The 19777-nt window shown below is 57.5% G+C and overlaps 8 protein-coding genes across 8 annotated transcripts; 3 read left to right on the plus strand and 5 right to left on the minus strand.

Annotated features, from left to right (window-relative positions):
- Positions 1 to 222: 222 nt before the first annotated feature.
- A1Q1_02017 (vacuolar membrane protein) lies at positions 223 to 1645 on the plus strand (the record flags this gene model as incomplete). The annotated part of the gene is made up of 2 exons (XM_014325025.1): positions 223 to 380; positions 427 to 1645. 2 exons carry the CDS (start codon positions 223 to 225, stop codon positions 1643 to 1645), a joined length of 1377 nt encoding a protein of 458 aa, XP_014180500.1.
- Positions 1646 to 1811: 166 nt separating this feature from the next.
- On the minus strand, positions 1812 to 2303 carry A1Q1_02018 (uncharacterized protein; the record flags this gene model as incomplete). Its single annotated transcript, XM_014325026.1, has 1 exon — positions 1812 to 2303. One exon carries the CDS (start codon positions 2301 to 2303, stop codon positions 1812 to 1814), a length of 492 nt encoding a protein of 163 aa, XP_014180501.1.
- Positions 2304 to 3471: 1168 nt separating this feature from the next.
- A1Q1_02019 (uncharacterized protein) lies at positions 3472 to 3765 on the minus strand (the record flags this gene model as incomplete). The annotated part of the gene is made up of 1 exon (XM_014325027.1): positions 3472 to 3765. One exon carries the CDS (start codon positions 3763 to 3765, stop codon positions 3472 to 3474), a length of 294 nt encoding a protein of 97 aa, XP_014180502.1.
- Positions 3766 to 4469: 704 nt separating this feature from the next.
- Positions 4470 to 5018, minus strand: A1Q1_02020 (uncharacterized protein; the record flags this gene model as incomplete). Its single annotated transcript, XM_014325028.1, has 1 exon — positions 4470 to 5018. The coding sequence occupies one exon, from the start codon at positions 5016 to 5018 to the stop codon at positions 4470 to 4472; it is 549 nt and encodes a 182-aa protein (XP_014180503.1).
- A 3911-nt stretch (positions 5019 to 8929) lies between these two features.
- On the plus strand, positions 8930 to 10772 carry A1Q1_02021 (translation elongation factor 2; the record flags this gene model as incomplete). The annotated part of the gene is made up of 6 exons (XM_014325029.1): positions 8930 to 8974; positions 9103 to 9819; positions 9870 to 10271; positions 10435 to 10506; positions 10628 to 10675; positions 10725 to 10772. The coding sequence occupies 6 exons, from the start codon at positions 8930 to 8932 to the stop codon at positions 10770 to 10772; spliced, it is 1332 nt and encodes a 443-aa protein (XP_014180504.1).
- A 4540-nt stretch (positions 10773 to 15312) lies between these two features.
- A1Q1_02022 (FAO1p) lies at positions 15313 to 16425 on the minus strand (the record flags this gene model as incomplete). The annotated part of the gene is made up of 4 exons (XM_014325030.1): positions 15313 to 15360; positions 15415 to 15462; positions 15917 to 16192; positions 16249 to 16425. The coding sequence occupies 4 exons, from the start codon at positions 16423 to 16425 to the stop codon at positions 15313 to 15315; spliced, it is 549 nt and encodes a 182-aa protein (XP_014180505.1).
- A 46-nt stretch (positions 16426 to 16471) lies between these two features.
- A1Q1_02023 (FAO1p) lies at positions 16472 to 16852 on the minus strand (the record flags this gene model as incomplete). Its single annotated transcript, XM_014325031.1, has 1 exon — positions 16472 to 16852. The coding sequence occupies one exon, from the start codon at positions 16850 to 16852 to the stop codon at positions 16472 to 16474; it is 381 nt and encodes a 126-aa protein (XP_014180506.1).
- An 872-nt stretch (positions 16853 to 17724) lies between these two features.
- On the plus strand, positions 17725 to 19486 carry A1Q1_02024 (nucleoside transporter; the record flags this gene model as incomplete). Its single annotated transcript, XM_014325032.1, has 2 exons — positions 17725 to 18029; positions 18067 to 19486. 2 exons carry the CDS (start codon positions 17725 to 17727, stop codon positions 19484 to 19486), a joined length of 1725 nt encoding a protein of 574 aa, XP_014180507.1.
- Between the last annotated feature and the right edge of the window lie 291 nt (positions 19487 to 19777).

Raw genomic sequence — 19777 nt, forward strand, 5'->3', positions numbered from 1 at the left:
GCTAACCTCAGGTCGTCATGGTACTGTGGGTTTTTTGAGCAAGCTGCATCTCGTGCCCTACACAAGGGTCGCTTCACTCCGAACTGACAGTCAGACGGCTATCACCTTAGCGAGCTGAACTTTCCGTTCAAGTCGTTGACGTGCCAGCCAGTCGAGAATGATCATGCTCTCCTACGACCATGCCTTGGACTGCGGCCCATGAGATTCTCGACCGTGACCGCCATGCTCACTGTCGGCGGCCTGCTCGGCTCCCTCCTCTCGGACCGTGTCGTGCGCCAGCGTGGTATTGCGGGAGGTATCGCAGCTAGCGCGTGGATCAACCTCGTCGGAGCGCTTGTCATGGCTCTCGCCCCGCACTGGCTTCTCCTCATGCTCGGAAGGTAAGTGTCTGGATGCTTCGTATTGAGTCCTTCACCGCTTCTCAAGACCTCCACCCCGCACCGCCTTCGCTCATGAGCAATGGACTTTCCTTCCGACTCCCACCCCACGCCGTCTCTTCCTAGGGATGTGCACAAGACGTGCGGAAATACGCTTCTCGGAGCGAGTTTACGTCCTTATTACAGCTGTACATCCGCTCGATCGCCCTGAAGTCACCTCCACCTCGGCGCGAACGCCGCTGACGACAGATTCATCGCCGGTTTCGCGTGTGGTCTCGCCAGTGTGCCTTGTGCCGCCCTATCTCGCCCACACGGCGCGCTCGACGCCGAGCCTGGTCCAACGCTCTGGCCAGGTCGGTACGCTGCACCAGCTCGCGATCGTGATCGGCATCTGCTCGGCGCAGGTGCTCGGTATGGCGTTCAGCGGAGCAGAGGGCGATCGGCTCAATGCATGGCGCTACATTCTTTCCATCAGCGGGATCGTGTCCGTTGCCCAGATTGTCATGACGACCTCGACGGCGAAACCGGACTCGGAGGGTGTGTACGTTGCAGACGCCGGACTGACGGCAGCGGAGCCTCTTCTCGCCGAGGACCCTGAACGGCCGGCGACCCAGGCGGCGGAGAGCGACCAGCTGTCCATTGCCGAGATGCTCGCCTCGCCTGCCCGCCGCAATGCGCTCTTTGTGACGGCGATCCTTATCCTTCAGCAGCTCAGCGGCGTGAACGCGGTCCTCTTCTACTCGACCCCGGTGCTCCAAAAGGTCCTTCCTAGCGCTGGCGCCGGCCAGATCTCCATCGCGATCACGGTCGTGAACGCAATCATGACGTTCCCGGCCATCTTCCTCGTCGACCGGCTGGGACGCCGCCTGCTCCTCCTCCTGTCCTCGTTCCTCATGATGGTGTTTGCGATCCTGCTCGGCTGGGGTCTGAACGAGCACTTCCGCAAGATGTCTTCGTTTGCCATTGTCGCGTTCATCGCCGCGTTTAGTATCGGTCTCGGGCCCATCCCCTTCCTCCTCGTCAGCGAGATGGTCCCCGCCAACTGTGTCCCGGCCCTCAGCAGCCTCGCCCTCAGCGCGAGTTGGATCACGACGTTCATCATCGCACAGGGATTCCTCCCGCTCCGCGACGCGCTGACGTACTATGACCCGAATGGACACCAGGAGGGCGAGGGCCGCGTGTTCTACGTGTTCGCCTTCAACCTCGCCGTCCTTTGCGTGCTCACCATCAAGGGTGTCCCGAAGAGCCACACTACGCACCCGGAGTAGTAGCCCAGTAGTATGTATGTTACACATTCTAACAATCAACGGCTATCGAATGGCATCGACTGGACTTTAAACAATATGCATGTAAGAGGCGCTTGAATGTCCTGTGATGTCAACTCGTGCGTCCACACTTCTCCTCCAGCGTACCAGAATGTATAGCAAAGTTTCACTACTCTGCAGCAGTAGCGAGCTTGCCCTTGTCGATGGTGGGCCAGCCAGGGCCAGCAAAGCCCAAGACGGTAAGGTCGGGGACGGTCACGAACATCTTGATCTCCTCGCGAGGCTCCCACTTGACGGCAACAAAGTTCTCGTCGAGGTTGTCGGCCTGCTCCTGGGTGAGCACAGAGTCAGGGTGGAGGTGCAGTTCGAGCTTGCCGTCGGACGCGAGGCGGAAAAGGAAGGCGATGTCGATGAACTCTTCCTCCTGACTTGGCTCGGCGCTGATGCGGGGTGCGGCTAGCTGGGTGCCCTCGGGAATGCACACCTTGGCCTTGACGAGGTATCTGGGCTCTCCTTCGGGTGTTTCACCAATGGACATGGCCTCCATGGTAAGGTACAAAGGGGTGGTGTCGGCTGGGTCGGCACAGGCAGGTTCCTGTGCGATCTCCTCCTCTTGGGCTGGGATGGCTGAGGTGGCGAACTGCGACCAGACGTTGGGCATGGTGAAGGTTCGGTAGGTGGTGTATGCAATGCTGCAAGGCTGAGTTTTTGCACTGAGGCGGAGGAGTAATGATGTGTTGGTAGAGGTAAGGGAGATGTAGACATAACCACAGCTGGCTGTGCGAGGAAGACGTCTCGGCACAGTCCCGGATGCGCCCGCCAGGGTAAGTCACTTAGCGTTGGTCTGCTGCGCCTGCGGCGTCTCACACGTCACCTAGCCCGTGAGCTCCGCTACTGTCTCCCTTCTTTCCCTCCGCTTACCAGATGCAGAGGACCGCTTCCCGATGGGTTTGAAGTAAGGTCGATGCGCAGACGAAATTGGAGCCTGACCGCAACACAGAAGAGATCATATCTCGGCAACTACTTTTCGTGCTGGAGCTGGACCCTGAGCTCAGTTTCGGCAGACGGGTCGATTTCCAGTGCTGAGGACAACGCGTGTCGGCGACAAGAATCAGTGCTCGCGGAAGAAGATGCATAGCGCGGCCTGTAAGTAGACTCCCAGTCATACTCCCCTATCACTGCGGGTCTGTGACACCGTCGGTGGACTGACCATGTGGGCTTGCGATGCTATCCGCTGCATCAATGTACCGTCGCTTTCGCGAAGGTCGCCCTTATTCAGGTAGTGCTTCCCTTCAATGTTCGCCGCGATATGGGGAGAGAACGCGACATGCCTACGTGAGGTGCCGCTGTCAAGAGTTTAACTCACGCGGTGCATACCGAGCAAGCGGTGGGGCATGTGTCGTGGGGGGGTCCCAGAGGACGGCATCGGTGATGTGCCAAAAGGAAGAGAGGTCGATCACCGACATGGCTTGGAGGCTGCGAAGGGTCATAGTTCCCGTTAATGTCAGCTGACGTACGAAGGAGGGAATTAAGCGATTGTTGAGTCGAAGCGACATCGCAATCGATCACAGAGCTCGCATGGCCGGCATGAGATTGAAGGCGTCGCGCACACCGCCAATGCTGTCTTGGCTTTTCAAGTGTATCTCGGTCACTTTTGACCTCCGGCGCCGACTCATTATCGGTCAGCATCGCGGCTAAAACAGGACGGACAGGGATCAGGCTAGAGAGTCCAGAGTTCAAGACAGCGCAGCCGAACGTATCATAGGGTATAGAATGCATGAAGGCTCTGGAATATCTTGGAAATTTGTCGTCGAAAAAGCGGTCGTCTACTAGTTCAACACCGAGGGAGGTGGGAAGGAATTGGACTGTGCAAGATGCTCCGCAAAGACGCCTTCCAGCTCAGAGTCCGGCATCCTTGTATGGAGCTTGAAAAGGAGATCATTTCCGACATGGTCGCGGTACTCGTCCATTCTCAGAATCCTGAAGGACTTCTTAGAGTCAAGACCAGCTCCTGCACATTCCAACAGGCGGCCCCACTCCTTGTGCCTCTCAATGGCGGAAGGTTTGTCGAGGCCGTCGTGCTCGTGGTCGTCATGCTCGTGGTCGTCCAAAACCAGACTCATAACTGCCGGTGGTCTGAAGTTCGGAAGCGATTCCCGCAAATCCAGCTGGTGGTGGAAGCGAATTAGGAGGAAACACAGTTTTAAACACCGACGGGAAGCGACGACATATGACTAAGCGTCTAAGGCCGATGAATGAATCGGGATTCCATGGGAGTTAAGTCCCTGCTCCGCATATCGCGCTCGCCTCGATTTCCCGTACTTGCGCTGTTGTGCGAGTCGACGGGACCACTTCTTCGGGTTCCGGATCTTCATTACCTGATTTCGGATTACGCTGGAGACGTTCAGTGAGTACCGTCGAAGAGCGCGCAGTTTCTCTTCACTCAGGTGAGGGCCCAAGGTATCGGTGACGAGGGTTAGATGATCACGACGCGTGAGAGAGACAGCCTTGACGACTGTTGGCTGTTGTAGTCACCTCAGTATCGACTTGAGGCGCCCACTAAGTCTGTCGGTGTTGGCAGGAGTTATTACCGCGGAAGGGTAATCTGACGGTAGCGACGGCCAGGCATCCGAATCCAGCGCCAGACAGTTGACAACAGACGCCGAGAGCTTCAGCTTGCCATTCGCCTCATCGATCTCCATGCTGTGGCTCTTGTTCACGAACGCCCGTTCCACCTGCTCCAACCCATTGAACTGGTATGCCTCAGGAAGACGGCCACAGAGCTGTCCAGTGAATGTTATGCAGAGCCCGTGCGCGCGGAGTCGATTTAGGAGTGCCTCGGCCAAAGGTCTTGCAGATAAAAGGCAGGCTTCCAGTGCCGAGCAACGTGAAGAGCCGATACCAGCCACGAGTGACTGTCCTCAACGCCATCCACGCCCAGGGACAGGAGAGCTTCGGCAGCAACGAAGTCGTCACCAACGTGCCGCTCGAACTGGCCATCATCCCACCCGTCGATGTCCACGGCACGAGCGTTGAGGCAATTCTTACCGACGCGGAGCTTGCCTTGCCGGACATCGAGGTCAAGTCCGAGCTCTGCATTGAGCAGCGGGCGCTCAATGTTCTCGACGCCGTTGAACGTGTACTGCTCGGGGAGGCGGGGAGTGAGCTCGCCCGCAAAGTCGAGGCAGAGCCCGTGCGCTCCGAGACGGTCACGGAGGGCCATGATCATGGGGAGCGCAGTCTCGAAGCACACGTTCAGGGCAGAGAAGGGGCTCGAACCGATGCCGAAGTTGAGGAATCGAAGCTCAACTCGGGCGTTGACGAGAGCGGGATTGAACTCCGTTGTGGAGGTCGGCCAAGGCGTGGTCCAGCCCATGTTGAATCGTGATCGGCGGATGGTATGAGCCACCAGGGTTGGGACACGCCAGGAGTGAGGCTCCAGGCTGAAGTCAAGACGACAGCCTGTAGCGGCATCGCGGGGTCCGTTTTGGAGGTAGTAACGTACGCACATGAGGCACACCGTCCCCGGGGAGGTCGAGGGACGAGGACGCTGGTTCCGGTCGCAGACAACGGTGCAACGTAGGAATGCCAGCACCGAAATGGCGATCACGCTGTCCGTGGAGGAACTGCGAGACCACCAGATGGTGGGGATGTTGTCGTGGTTGCGGGGAACCTTCTTGCCGGAATCCTCCTCCATCGCTTGGACGATGACGCGAAAAAGGGCAGCCAGGCCTTCATTTGCGACTTGAGAAGGTCGACCCTGGCCTGGCTGACGCCCTCGACAAAAGCGAAGTTGGCCACGGCCTCGGAGGCGTTGGGCCTAACGTGCGGAGTCGGGGACAGATCGAAGCCGTCGAGAATGGCTGCTGAGGAAGGTGAAGTGGGCGAGAAGGCCTCGTCGAGGTCCTTCCTCAAGCGGGGGGTTCGCTTGCGATTCCCGGTAAAGCCCCTCCTCCTCTCTGCGGCCTCTCGAAAGGCGATGTGATTGGACGAGCAGGGCGGCCATGTCGTTCCACGTAACGAAGAGAAGTGCCATTGCAGATGACTATAGTCAGCAGCCATCAACAACTGCCGAGGAAGGGCGGCAAAAGGTACGGATGGCCAAGAACAGATAGGAATCGACCCGGAACGGACAGCAATGATTGTTCGCCACGGCAACGACTAACCGTACCGCGAGGGGGCGACGAGGGGGGGGGACGAGATAGAATGCCGCGGCGATTGACGTCTCGACGAGCTAGGAGTCGAAAGGATATCGCCACCCGCGGTCTAGACCATTTGGAAAACACAGTAGGGATGCGCCTGGCGTCGACTCACAGTTTGAAGGAGTTTAAGGGACAGAGTTTACACGAGGTTCGTCGGGAGTGGGTTGAGTGATGGGAGAATGCACGATGAAGAAAGGAAGGGGAAGTGGTGAAGTGGAAAGGAGGAAGACGACTCTGCTGGGAAAAGGAGGTGAGCTGTGCAGACGTCGCGGTGGAGGACGGGCTGGACCAGACCCCAGCGAAGCGGAAGGGCTAGGGTGCGTTTCCAAGAGACGAGACGAGAAGGGCAGGAGCCTAACGGGGCGCAGTCTGTCAGTCAGACTAGGCAGCTAGGCAGGAAGCCTCAGCGAAGGAAGGGCGCAGGACGCCATGCCGATCCTGTATGATCATGTATGAGGATGAGCTGAACAGAGGAGATTCGTGGGATGGCGAGGGCGCAGGGGTACGGCACTTGGAGGAACAGCGAGGGGCCGCCCTACGTCACGATGGATCGCAGATCGCAAAGCGATAGTGAGGACTATTGCGCCCTCCGACTCCAATCGCGATACGGTCCTGGACCCGAGCAAGGACCTGCGCCCCACGACTGGCCGCCTTCCTCGGTATCGTTTCAGCGGCCCTCTGAGACATGGAACACCGTATCTCACGCACAGGAACGGCGCCAGCAGCGACTAGCTTGCCTGTAATCTTATCGTCAGGCCCTGTATGCCCTGCACACCCTGCAGCTGATCTTAGTGTGGCAGTTTGATGCAGCCGTGTCGACCGATGCTGAGAGAGGTTACCGGTCGGTGCCCCTCAATCGTACGGGTCGTGACTGGCTTTTGGTGAGGCAGATGGGCTGCGCATCTTCCAAGCGGGAAGCTGGGGAACGGACGGTGCGGAATGCAAGGTCGAGTGTGCATGCAACGAGATGCGGACCGCTGCGTTCGGATGGGCTGAACCAACTGGTTATCGGGGAAGGTCACTGTTGCGATCTGGGGTGAGTTCGTTCAGTTCCACAGAGTCATGTCAGTCGAATGCGATCCAGTGAAGATTTTCGCTGCTGGACAAAGGGCCAAGCCCACGCCCCTGCATGCAAGCCGCCCGAGTTGTCTATCTGAGACAAGGCGGCAGGCTTGGGTGGTCGCACTGATCGTCCAGCCACGGGCCGAGGGGACGGGCGTAGGTCGACGGATGGGATAGGTGCACAGTGTTACCATGCACAGACCTCGTGTTGCCCTCGAGTGATCGTGCCCAGGCCTGAAGCGGCGCTGAGTGCCATCTAGATGGTGAACGAAGGGTCACAAACCTTCGCCGGCCACGCTCGCACCTGTGCGCGGACGCGTTGGGAGGGCGACCAATAGGGCACACGGTGAACCTGGCGAATGCAACGGCCAGCCGTTGGCGCTGCGAAGTTTGCCAACGCCCCTGAGGGGACGAGAACATGGTCAGTGAATCATCCCATCGCAAGGCTGGATGGTGCAGATGTGCAGGATTGTAGATGAAGTGGATGCGAGTAACGGGGCGAAGCAATGTCGATGAATGGGGAGGTGACGAACTCAGTAATGTTGGACGCCAGGCAGGGCAGTCATGAGCGCGATGCTCGCGAGACAAAGGTCACATGCGTGGGCGTTCGGGCACTACTGCCAAGCTCCGACCCGTCTCTGGTCGGAGTGGGATCTTATCGCTCGTGTCAGTGACGGCTATGGGGCGTAGGGTGGGTTGTGCGCCGCCAGTTGCCAGTACAGCCGGCCGGTCACCAGAGAAATTTTTCGGCACCCGTGGTTTGGGTTTGCCTTGGGTACACGGCACGGCGACCTGCACAGACATGCGGTGGGGTTCCGTATCTCGGTCCGTTTCGCTTTGGGCTCATGCTCAGAATATGCTGCTTCAGGCACCAGACCGACACCCTGTTAGGAGCGGGGCTGGCGCTGGGTGCGGCATTGGGCTAGCAGTTTCTTGGCTGGTAAATTTTCATCTGAGCCGACCTGTCACGGTAGAGCAGTATGGCAAAGCCTTCAGGGCATGGAACGGTCAGGTGCGACCACCACAGGGGCAGGCTAGGAGAGAATTATCGCATTGGGAGGCTGGAAACATGAGATCGCGCGACACGGTAGTTATTCTGTACAGCGACTGTGATGGTTGGGGAGATGACTACTCGATTCCATGCAGGCACGTTCTCGTTCGAGACCGACGCTCGTTACAAGCAGAAGAGCCCAAATGCAGTGCTGATCTTAGTACGATCAGATCTTAGCAGAGATGTGCGGGCTGTGTGGGGGAGGGCCAAACGCTCGCCCAGCGCGCCCAGGTACGTCATGAACTCAGGCCTCCCGTAGGCGCATTCCCTTAGATGAAATAGGAACAATCCCTACGGCCCGCCCCCTGTGACTCGACCGGTCCACCTATCACACTTCCCCCTTCAAGTCAATGGCCAGGCAAACGTCGAAAGAACGTAAATTGCCACATATTCGGGGATATGCAGACGTGAAAAACTCCAAGAGAAGTGTGATGCGGCTCCCCTATATACGGCAAAGAAACTTCGTCTCTCACTCCTCAATCCCACCTTCTACTCAGTAAAGTGAGTGCTTCCTCCGCCAGCAACACCGATCCCCTCTATCTTTCTACCGACGGCATCGACGGCGTACTGAGCGTGTCTCCCCGCTCTTTCTCACTGCTTGGACTGGTTTGAGTGGCTCGATGGGGACGGGTTTGGATCTCATTGTTCTCCAGTATCACCGCTGAGGGGATCTGCGATTAGCGCATGCAGTTCAACCTCTCAGACTTGGGCTGCTTCACTGTCTACGCATTCGTCGTCGACCGCAATCTGCAGGCTACGTGCATGCTTCGTCTGTGGGCGATGGTGCCGGGTTGCCACGCAGGTGGGTCGGATATCAAAATTTGAAACCGCCGAATCCACTAGCGCCAGCTCGCACCCGGAGTGGCACCCAATTTTTTCACCCCCACCGCCACTTCCATCCACCACTCATCCACCTTCTTACTTCAACTTCTTCTTCTTTCTTCTCATCCACTGACTTCAGAACCTCTAAAAATGGGCAAGGACAAGCTTCACGTCAACGTCGTCGTCATTGGTCACGTGAGTGATGCATGCGCTCGCGATCTCCTTCGAAAGATCGAGTTTTAGAGCAAAACGGTCGAGAACGGCCGGTCAAAACTTCCGGCCGGTCAAAACATCGAGAGAGAATCTTTGCTGACTCCCCCCAGGTCGACTCCGGTAAGTCGACCACCACCGGCCACCTTATCTACAAGTGCGGTGGTATCGACAAGCGTACCATCGAGAAGTTCGAGAAGGAGGCCGCCGAGCTCGGCAAGTCCTCGTTCAAGTACGCCTGGGTTCTTGACAAGCTCAAGGCCGAGCGTGAGCGTGGTATCACCATCGACATTGCCCTCTGGAAGTTCGAGACCCCCAAGTACCACGTCACCGTCATCGACGCCCCCGGTCACCGTGACTTCATCAAGAACATGATCACCGGTACCTCGCAGGCCGACTGCGCCATTCTCATCATTGCCACCGGTATTGGTGAGTTCGAGGCTGGTATCTCCAAGGACGGCCAGACCCGTGAGCACGCTCTTCTCGCGTTCACTCTCGGTGTCCGTCAGCTCATTGTTGCGTGCAACAAGATGGACACCTGCAAGTGGTCTGAGGACCGCTTCAACGAGATCGTCAAGGAGACCTCGAACTTCATCAAGAAGGTCGGCTACAACCCCAAGTCGGTTCCCTTCGTCCCCATCTCCGGCTGGCACGGTGACAACATGATCGAGGCCACCACCAACATGCCCTGGTACAAGGGATGGAACAAGGAGACCAAGGCCGGCAAGGCCTCTGGCAAGACCCTCCTTGAGGCCATCGACGCCATCGACCCCCCTACCGCCCCACCGACCGCCCCCTCCGTCTCCCCCTCCAGGACGTTTACAAGATCGGTGGTATCGGCACTGTCCCCGTCGGCCGTGTCGAGACCGGTATCATCAAGGGCGGCATGGTCGTCACCTTCGCCCCCGTCAACGTCACCACTGAGGTCAAGTCCGTTGAGATGCACCACGAGCAGATCCCCGAGGGTCTCCCCGGAGACAACGTCGGCTTCAACGTCAAGAACGTCTCCATCAAGGACATCCGTCGTGGAAACGTCTGCGGTGACTCCAAGAACGACCCCCCCAAGGAGGCCGCTTCCTTCAACGCCCAGGTCATCGTCCTCAACCACCCCGGCCAGATCGGTGCCGGTTACACCCCCGTCCTTGACTGCCACACTGCCCACATTGCGTGCAAGTTCGAGGAGATCATCGAGAAGATCGACCGTCGTACCGGTAAGGCCCTCGAGCAGGCCCCCAAGTTCATCAAGTCTGGTGACGCTGCCATCGTCAAGCTTGTCGGTCAGGTAAGAAATCGCGTTCCTTTTCCTCATCTCTTCATCGAGACCTATCTCGTCGAGAAGTTCCAGGTGGAGTGGCACTATTCGAAATTTTTCGCTTGGGTGTCACGTGACCTCCACCGCCGATCCTCACTCTATCAACTTCGAACTCATCGCTAACAAATAACAGAAGCCCATCTGTGTTGAGACCTACTCCGAGTACCCCCCTCTCGGTCGTTTCGCAGTTCGTGACATGCGCCAGGTCAGTCGATCATGTTCTCGCTATCCTCCGAACGACTCGGGTCCACCATCTCAGCAGTGGTCCCGGTTTGTGAGGACTGATGGCGAGCACACCACCTCCTTGATCATTGCTAACGTTGTAGACTGTCGCCGTCGGAGTTATCAAGTCCGTGGAGAAGACTGACGGCAAGGTAAGTGGTCATTCGCTCGACATCGTGAGCGAGAAGCTGACTGTCCCAGGGTGGCAAGACCACCAAGGCCGCCGAGAAGGCCAACAAGAAGAAGTAAATACGCGTCTAACGACGTGTGTTTGTTTCTGCTTCAGCCCCGTAGCCAGATTTTATGTAAATAGTGACTGGCCTAACTCCTCGCTGCATTATTCGCGTTGTTGCGAACGCTACCTCGTCTTCTGCATTTCCGAGTGAAGACGAGTTCGAAGTGGAATCGGAAGAGATAGCCACGTGGGGTGTTGATCGGCGGCGTATTACGTAATCGTTCTCTCCACCTCAGTTGTGCGTGCAGGCACGAAGCTGAAGGCTCCTCTCGAACGGTTCACCATTGTCGGGTCCTGCTGCAGCCACCGACACCGTGAGTACCAAGCTCAGCCCCGTAGTAGAATGACAGGTCTTGGCTGAGATTGTGGGTACAGCAACATGCGGTCAAGGTAAACAGTGATTGCTAACTCAAAGTTCACCGGGCGATGGGAAGCCAGAGTGCTGGGCCCCACCCCCTCTTGAACAACGCGCACCTGCTCCAGCCGATGAACTGTGGTCGCGCAACTTTTCGTAAGAGTAGCCTTCGGCTGATAATCCGTGAACCGTTCAGCGGTGACGTCTAGCTTGGGGCGCCGACTGAGTGAGCAGGGGAAAGACGAAGAACTGCCCGTGAGGAGGCGTCGTCGAGCGAGGGGGTTTCAAAGGGTATCGAAACATACCCTCGAAGCGCCCCCTTGCACACTCGACGGTGTCGAGCGCTCTGTGCTTAACCCGAGAGCCCTGCACCCCTTTTCGTCTGCTTCAACAACCTGAGTCTCCTCTGCCTGATCGGACTGCAGTTCATACCGGCCACAATATGATACGGAAGACATCAACGAAGCACTCGTCTGCGCCGCCTTCGTCAGGGGCGTCTGGCACCCTCTGCCCATCCTATCAACCACAGCTTCTCGTCACAAACCGGTCTGCATCTTCGCTCGGTAGCTCTGAGTTTCTGGGGGGCATGGGAACACACCGCTGACCTCAAGTTGACCTCAAGTTCCTGATTCATCTCTTTCCCACTATGACTCCCTTCCTCGCAGACCCCTCGCCGACCATGTGAGGCGAGAACTCCCCTCCCCCCTCTTAGCACGCAACCCCTTGCCACCACGCAACTCTTAGACACCGCTTCCGCATTCGCGCCTCAGACCGCCGTGAGCTTGGCTCAGCCTTCAATACGATCAGTGCACTTGCATATTCGTCGGCAGCCCCCCGCAGCGCAGGTGATTGAAGTCGGAAGTGCGGTCCGATATGTCCGCTTACGTTGACCACACCTGTTGCGCCCGCGAAATCTTGGCGGAGTTCGTCCACTCTGAATCTTTCAACTAGTCACGGACATGGTCAACAACCGAGGACCAACGGTGCTGCTTGTGACTCCATGGATGTCGGACCGGAGCGGCCGTCCTGGGAGGCGCATTCGTGCGTCGTCGACCATTTTGAGCTCAAGGATCAAGGATCAGCTGGAGGTCTCCTCTGTAATTCGCAACACGACAGTAACAGCCCGCATCTGGCTCAATTCGTGGTCGATATTGAGACCTGGCGTTGGTCGCGACATCTCACCCTTATCGAGGACGAAGACAATCTCGACCTCAAATCATCGCGGGATTCTGGCGAACGCCAACCTCATTGAGCGATACAGATGCAGCTCAGCCTCCCACGAGATAATCGCAACTGCGTATTGCCCCCGTCATGTGGACAAGGACGAGAAACAAGTCAATCGCGCGGCTTCCGTCATCCCGAGCACGACAACCGGCAAAGTGAACAAGAGCCGACCCAGCGTGTTGGCAAGAACGCTGTGTACTGTACTACCTGCTGGTGAATTCATCCCAGGTCTGACATTAAGTCTGGGTAGATCATCCAGTCTGGTCGTCCCAGCGTTCCTGCGGACAACGTGAGCTGCAGCAAGTCCGATGTAGACTCTACGAACTAGAAGAGCTTTGTGCTGGACTCAGACAACCTATTCCCTCTCCTCCTGTGCCTTGCTCCCAAGCGCGACAGAGTTCTGGAGTATGAGCCGGTCGCCGAGCTTTCCGGATCCCGCCTGCACCAAAATCTCGTCGCGCCTTTGCTGTTGGTGATATTTGCGGGGAGCTGCCTGTGTCAATGTCGGAGGCTGTCCTGAGGCACAGTGAGTGTCGAGCGGAGGCGTCGAGCCCGCGCATGCTCACTTGGCCCTCACGTCCTCCACCTAGTCTGCCCGTCCCCTAGATAGCTATATGATGATCACACCCTTCTCCCTACCTCTCGGTTGGACGTATGCTCTGATCCTCTCATATTCTCCAGGGGCATTCCTTCTCGACAGCTATCCGTCGCCATGCACGGCTTTGAGTCCGCAGGACAATGAGAGACAAGCGCGTAGCGACGCCCTCAGTTCGACCTGGAGGGTTGCACGGATCGCGGATCGTGCGGCCGAATCCTTCATGCCTCGTGTGAAGCAGTCGGTATTCCTCCGGTTACAGGAGCGCCTTGGTGTGGTGTTCGAACCCCATTCTAATCGGAAGGGCAAGGCTGAGAAAGAACTGCTCAGGTAGATAAGATACTGTAGTTTGTAGAGGACGGTATGGCGGACAAACACTGACCATGACGTTCTTCTGCTGCGCAGTCTTATAAGTCACTCGAGCGAAATCTAGACTGTGAGCTCCAGAGCTCAATTGAGCGGGCAGATCGATGAGATCTCGGTCTCGGGGTTGGGTGCGTCAGGTACTTTCGTGATTCATCTAAGTGATGCACATGGCCCAAGGGGGAGGCTTACCCCCCCAGCTACCGTACCTTGTCGCGACCTCGTGTCGGTGTCAAAGCTACGCCTGGTGCGGGTCCAGTCTGCCTTTGGTCCGCAGTCGGAGCCGAAGGTACGAGAGTTCTCGGACGTATAAATGGCTGGGGATGTCGACAGCGGACACAGCCTGGCGTCAGTCAAATCCCATGGGTTAACCTACCGGGTGTTCCCAGATGCTCATCCACCTGTCAGGATCTAGCACATCGTTGACATTTCACCCTCCGCTGCTTAAGGAGCATAGAGACTGACTTCGTCACAGACGAAGAAGCACCCACCTAAGTGTCTTCAATGTGTGGGATCATGGGCTCGCGGTCACGGTTTTCCGAAGGTACCGTGGCTTACTTATAGACGGGCTTGGCTTGCGTTGCTCTGAGCCATCCTCAATACGGTACGTTCTGGTGATCTTACTTGAGTCGAAGCAGCTTCTACCCATATGACGGTGCATGGCGGTGAATATGTCATCGCTGCTCCGGGACCCCGCTGCGATATTCCTGGCATCAGTATGACGCTGGTGCCCTGGGTCAGATAACCGGACGCTTCTTTTGCAAGGCTTCTGCGCCGGGTGTCAAGGGGTGCTGGGACATTGCGAGTCTCGGACGTACGCTACGGAGACTCCATGCCAGGAACATGCTCCTCGTTGTTACCAGCCTTCCGATCAACGGTCACAACCTTTTCACCTTCCGAAAGTCACGGTCCTGTGTGGATCAATATGGATGTAAACCAGGGTACCACAGACGGCCGAACGCCACTTTAGCAGACAAATGCAATCGCTCTCTACATACCCTACCGATTTCGCCTGCAGGTATCTGCAAGTTGTCCAATCAGCTGAGAAGAGCGCACTCCGTCTATGCTGCAGTCCTCAGCACGCTACTGTGAGCAGATGTGAAGTCATTATCATTCTGAATCCGTTTGACTCTTAAGATCTGCTCCTGCGGTCGGATCTGGCGGTCGACCACCCGGGTTACCTCGGCTTATGGGGCACGTAGGTTCGTGGATACGTCACCTCGCTCTTCATTCATTAACAAGTGGGAACAATGGCGAGATCCCCACTTCTTCTTCTACCCGCATTAACCTGGCTTGACAGCGCATGCTGAAGCTCTACATCAGCAGTTCCTCGATTCACAAGCACAGCCTGCACAGCAAGCGAACACAGTATTACGCAGCTCCCTCTGAGACCCTCCGTATCCCCTGGCTTCCGTGGTTGAGGTTATCAAGAGTGCTGCAGATGGTCATGCGAGCGGTCACTCTGCTTGGCGATTGTGAGTGATGCTGAAGAAGTGGAGTCGAAAAGAGGAATGTTGGCAGGGCAGTCGTGGACATGAGACCCCGTCATAGATAGCTCTATTAAAGTGCAGACACGTTCGGGACCCACATCCAGTGCAGGCGCAAAGGAGGGTGATCGCTTGGCGCAACCCTCGCTAACTGAATGCATGTGGCATAGGTTCATCGGACACCGCCGTCCTACATGAGTCATGCCGAGGTGTTGACCGATCGTTCGGCGAGTGCACGGAAAGCACTTATTACCGTAAGGGTGCATAGTACTGAAGCTGGATGCATTGGCTTCGAGCGGCGAGATGACTGGATAGAAGGGCACGATGCAGAATGCACTCTCCATCATCTCCAACCAATTGTGCAGGACGATCGTCTGCACGAGTATCTTGAATGTTGCCGACTCGCGATGAGCGGGTAGAATAGTCCAGGCAAGGACTGGGGGAGAGTGCACCACTGCGAGCCACACCCCTGGGCGGTAGCAAATTACGTAAGATACGCGGAATCAAAACGCCACCTCCACTCCGTCATCTCACCCCAGCTTGGTCATCTCACCTCTCGGCGGCCTTGGTGGTCTTGCCTACCCTGGGACAGTCAGCTTCTCGCTCACGATGTCGAGCGAATGACCACTTACCTTGCCGTCAGTCTTCTCCACGGACTTGATAACTCCGACGGCGACAGTCTACAACGTTAGCAATGATCAAGGAGGTGGTGTGCTCGCAATGAACTGCGCTGTCGGGCCTGACGGAGTTCCGTTACTAATATTACGTAATTTTCAACTGAGTACGCCGAAATCTGCCTCCACCTCGTGATGTAGAGCTCCAGCAGCTCCATTGTCTCCATCTCTCGCATCTCGCAGCAGCAGACACCAGCCACTTCAATGCGCAGCACTCATCATCATACTTGGACACTACCGAGATCGACTACAACCTCTCCACGACCTCCGCTAAACATACAAGCTACTGAGCCTTGAGCATGTGCTGAGGCACGAAGTGCACTTCAGTTGCAACCTTCTCCGCGCTCTGGAGCCGCGCCATCGCCGCAATCTCCGCCGACTGCATCCGGTTACGCTCCATCGCCTCGCGAATGAACTCTCCACCGGTCTTTGATCAGCTTCGCTCTCGGGTACCACTCACGATAGGCGGGTACTTCTTGTTCGGTCCCTGGATGACAACATCGGTGCGGGCCTGGTTGAAGAAGGCCATCGAGTAGCGCGGCCTCGAATTCTCCGTCAACTGCACACGGTGGTAGGTCGACTTGAGCCGGTCGTCGGACCAGCGCATGAGCTGGTCGCCGATGTTGCACACGATGCGGTCGGCGCGGGCCTCGACCGGCAGCCACTCGGCTCCCATTCCAAAGTCGCCGACAACCTTGCGCCCGGGGCATACCTCGAGACCGCCCTCGCCCTCGCGCTGGAACACTGGGGTTAGCGGTGGGAACGAGGAGTTGGCTTACGCATAGTCAGGACATCGAAGTCGGCGTGCGCGCCCGCACGCCAAAAGTTCGGCCCGAACCTCTTGCCGACGGTGGAGTGGTAGTGCAAGAGGCGGAGGACATCTTGCGAGTCATCGCAGCCGGGAGGCGAGACCGTGCCGACGGTGAAGGTGTCGAGAGGCAGGCCGAGTCCCTCGGCGAAGCACTCCATGACGCGGGTCGAGAGACTGCGGTCAGCCTACTCTAACGACAGCAACTCACTCGCGGATCTGCTCCATAAACGCCTCAGCCTTCGTCTTGAAGCCTTCAATGTCCTCATCAGCCGGCCAAAGGCCTTCCATGCGCGCAAACTGAAGCTGAAGGCTCTCCTTCTGGTCGGCGGTACCGGTGCTCGGCCGGACCTGGGTGTTCTTCTCCCAGCCAGCGTTCTTTCCGTTGAGCGGGGTCTTGGCCTTAACCTCGTCGGGCAGCGCGAAGAAGCGCTTCGAGAGGGCGAACATCGCATCAACATCCTCTTGAGGAATACCGTGGTTGCTGAGCGTGAAGAAGCCGACCTCGGTCGAGGCACGCATCAGCTCTTCGGTGATCTCGGCGCGGCGCGCCGCAAAGTCGTGCAGGGAAATGGTCGGGACGGACATGGTGGTTGGCTCGTTTGGATTGGACTTGGGCTCTTGGCGAGCTGTTGTTGTGCTTTATACGCTGCTGTCGCTCGCGCATGAACCAAAAGCACTGACTGGTTCATCGGATCGTTCCGGCTACTGATCTGACGAGTTGATAACCGCACTTGGTACCTCACTAGTGCTTCGTATCTTCGGATCGCGGTCAAGATGAACTGTATCAGCTCTACGTCGATCCCATTGACAGCAGGAAGCCAATGGGGTGACTCATAGTGTAATCGTATTTCCCGACAAAATGCCAGATAGGGGCATCCCATCGGACTTGTGCTCGAGATAGCATGGCTGCGGGCCTGGCCACCAGATACCGAGGAACGCACGGCCATACTTGGAGCCGGGATGTCGGCAGGACGCTGCAGGTGGTTGGGAGGGAGACCGCAGGCGCCACAGCGGCGCCAAATGTGGGGCCTGATACGGGTGCGATCCCCTGGACCAACGACATCGGTCCGTGTCCTCAGTCGGCAGAACCCGAGACCCTGAGGCACATTCAAGAGATAAGGACGCCGAAATCCACAGCACCCGGCTGGTTGCTTCTGAAGGCTTTGATGCGCCTCTGCCAGACCCAGAAAACGCCATGAATCTAGCCAAGCACGGTTCTAGCCAGGGCAGCGGCTTCGGTGCCGTCGGTGCTTCGGACGTTGACTCACTTGACCTTATCGAAGCTGCTGATCTTCCGCTAATGGGCCGTTGATGACGCCAGTGCTCCGTTCCGCTATCGATAGCAGGCTAACGGTATGATCTCGGCTCTGTTGCTCACTAGCTCCACAAGTGCCAGATCGCATATAATAGCTGGTGGGAAAGAGCAAAGTTAGCCCCATCCCATCAACAACAGCAAGATGTCCCACACCCCTGAGAGCAAACTCGACACCGACACATACTCCACCAAGGAGATCTCCACTGTGGACGTCAGCCCAGTCGAGAGCGTCCCCAGCAGCTCGCTCGGTCATATCCCGAAGCGCCGTTTCAGCCCCAAGAGCATTGCCAAGTCGCTCGTCAGCAAGCAAGCATGGTTTGGCGACTACGACTACGCCGCGCTCTTCACTCCCAACATTCCGTTCCTCTGCAAGTCTGGCCAGCTTCCTTTCTACGGCGTCGAGGATGAACTTCCGCACTTTCTCACTTTCATCCTCGGCCTGCAACAGTACGTGACTGGCATTCGGACTGATAGCTGACCTTAGCGCTCTTGCGATGGTCGGTGGACTCGTTGTTCCTCCGCTTCTCCTCGGCGGCCCCGCTGGCGCCAACCTCGGTTCATCAGCGCAAATGTACCTCGTCTCGGCCTGCCTGATCTGGTGCTCCATCGGTACCGCTGTTCAGATCTCGCGCCACCGCATTCGGGGAACCAAGTATTACTTCGGCACCGGCATCATCTCTGTCGTCGGCACCTCGTTCACTTTTGCGAACATTGCGCTCAAGTACTTCTCTCAGTGTTATGAGAACGGCACCTGCCCCACTGCTCCTGATGGCACGAAACTGCCGTGTCCGAGAGAGTTTGGCGCCGTGCTCGGCACTGGCGCTCTCACCGGTCTCTTCGCTATCCTTCTTGCCTTTGTCCCGCCCAAGGCTATCCAGCGGGCGTTCCCGCCGCTCATCATTGGTACCATGATCCTGTTCATCGGTGCCTCTCTCGTCACCTCCGGCATCACGAACTGGGCTGGCGGCTCCGGCCCCTGCAAGACGGACCACACGTTGCTGTGCTCCTCAGGCTCGCAGTCGCACCACTGGGGCTCGGCACAGTACCTCGGTCTCGGCTTCTCGTGCTTCTCGGTCATTGTCATCTGCGAGATTTTCGGCTCGGCGTTCATGAAGTCTGCCTCTGTCTTCATCGGCTTCGTCACCGGCATGATCATCGCCGCCGCCACGGGCTACTTTGACGGCAAGGTCATCCAGAAGGCGCCCGGTGGCACCTTCCTCTTCGTTCACACGTTCCCGCTCGGTCTGCGCGGCCAGCTCGTCCTCCCTATGCTTGCCTCGTACGCTGTCATCGTCGCCGAGTCCATCGGCAACATCACCGCTTCGATCCAGGCCAGCAACATGCCTCTCGAGGGCCCCGAGTTCCTGAGCCGCATCCAGGGTGGCATGCTTGCGGATGCGGTCAGCGCGGCCCTCGCCAACCTCTGCACCATCACGCCGCTCACCACCTTTGCGCAGAACTCGGCCGTTATCGCGCTCACGCGCAACGCCTCGCGCCGCAGTGGATACATGTGCGCTGCTATCCTCTTCCTCATGGGCATCATCGGCAAGTTTGGTGCCATCTTCGTCGCCGCTCCTCCTGCCGTCATTGGCGGCTTCACCACGTTCCTTTTCGGCTCTGTCGCCGTCTCGGGTATCCGCATTATGGCGTTCGCCAAGTGGACCCGCCGCGACCGCTTCATCGCCACCACCTCGTGTGCTCTCGGTCTCGCGTCCCTCGTCTCTCCCCACTGGTTCAACTACATCTTCACTTACAACGGACCCAACACCTCCCTCCGCGGCTTCCTCGACGCTATCATTCTCATCGTCGAGGAGCCCTACCTCATCTCGTCCATCATCGGCGTGTTCCTCAACCTTGTTCTCCCCGCCGAAATCGAGGACGACACCCCCGCTCCCGCGCACTAAACAGTAAACAAAGTAGACCACGGGCCGCACGTCAGGAAGTGGTGCGGTCCTTCTTTTCCTTTCATCTGTCCCATAATGCTAGCTAGACTTCTTGTATGATCAGACGATGCATACGTCAAGATCTCCGTGATCACCAACGGGATGGACAGTCACGTGACCTGACCATTCGAGAGATAAGAACTTGTTGGCGAGAGATAAGCGTCTCGCTCCACGGACAACCACCTCGCCATCCCATTGGCAGCCTCTGGATCTTACATAGCGATACATGGTCATGTGTTTGTAGATGCCTAG

The sequence above is a fragment of the Trichosporon asahii genome (genome assembly GCF_000293215.1).
Source record: "Trichosporon asahii var. asahii CBS 2479 unplaced genomic scaffold scaffold00050, whole genome shotgun sequence".
NCBI lineage: Eukaryota > Fungi > Basidiomycota > Tremellomycetes > Trichosporonales > Trichosporonaceae > Trichosporon > Trichosporon asahii.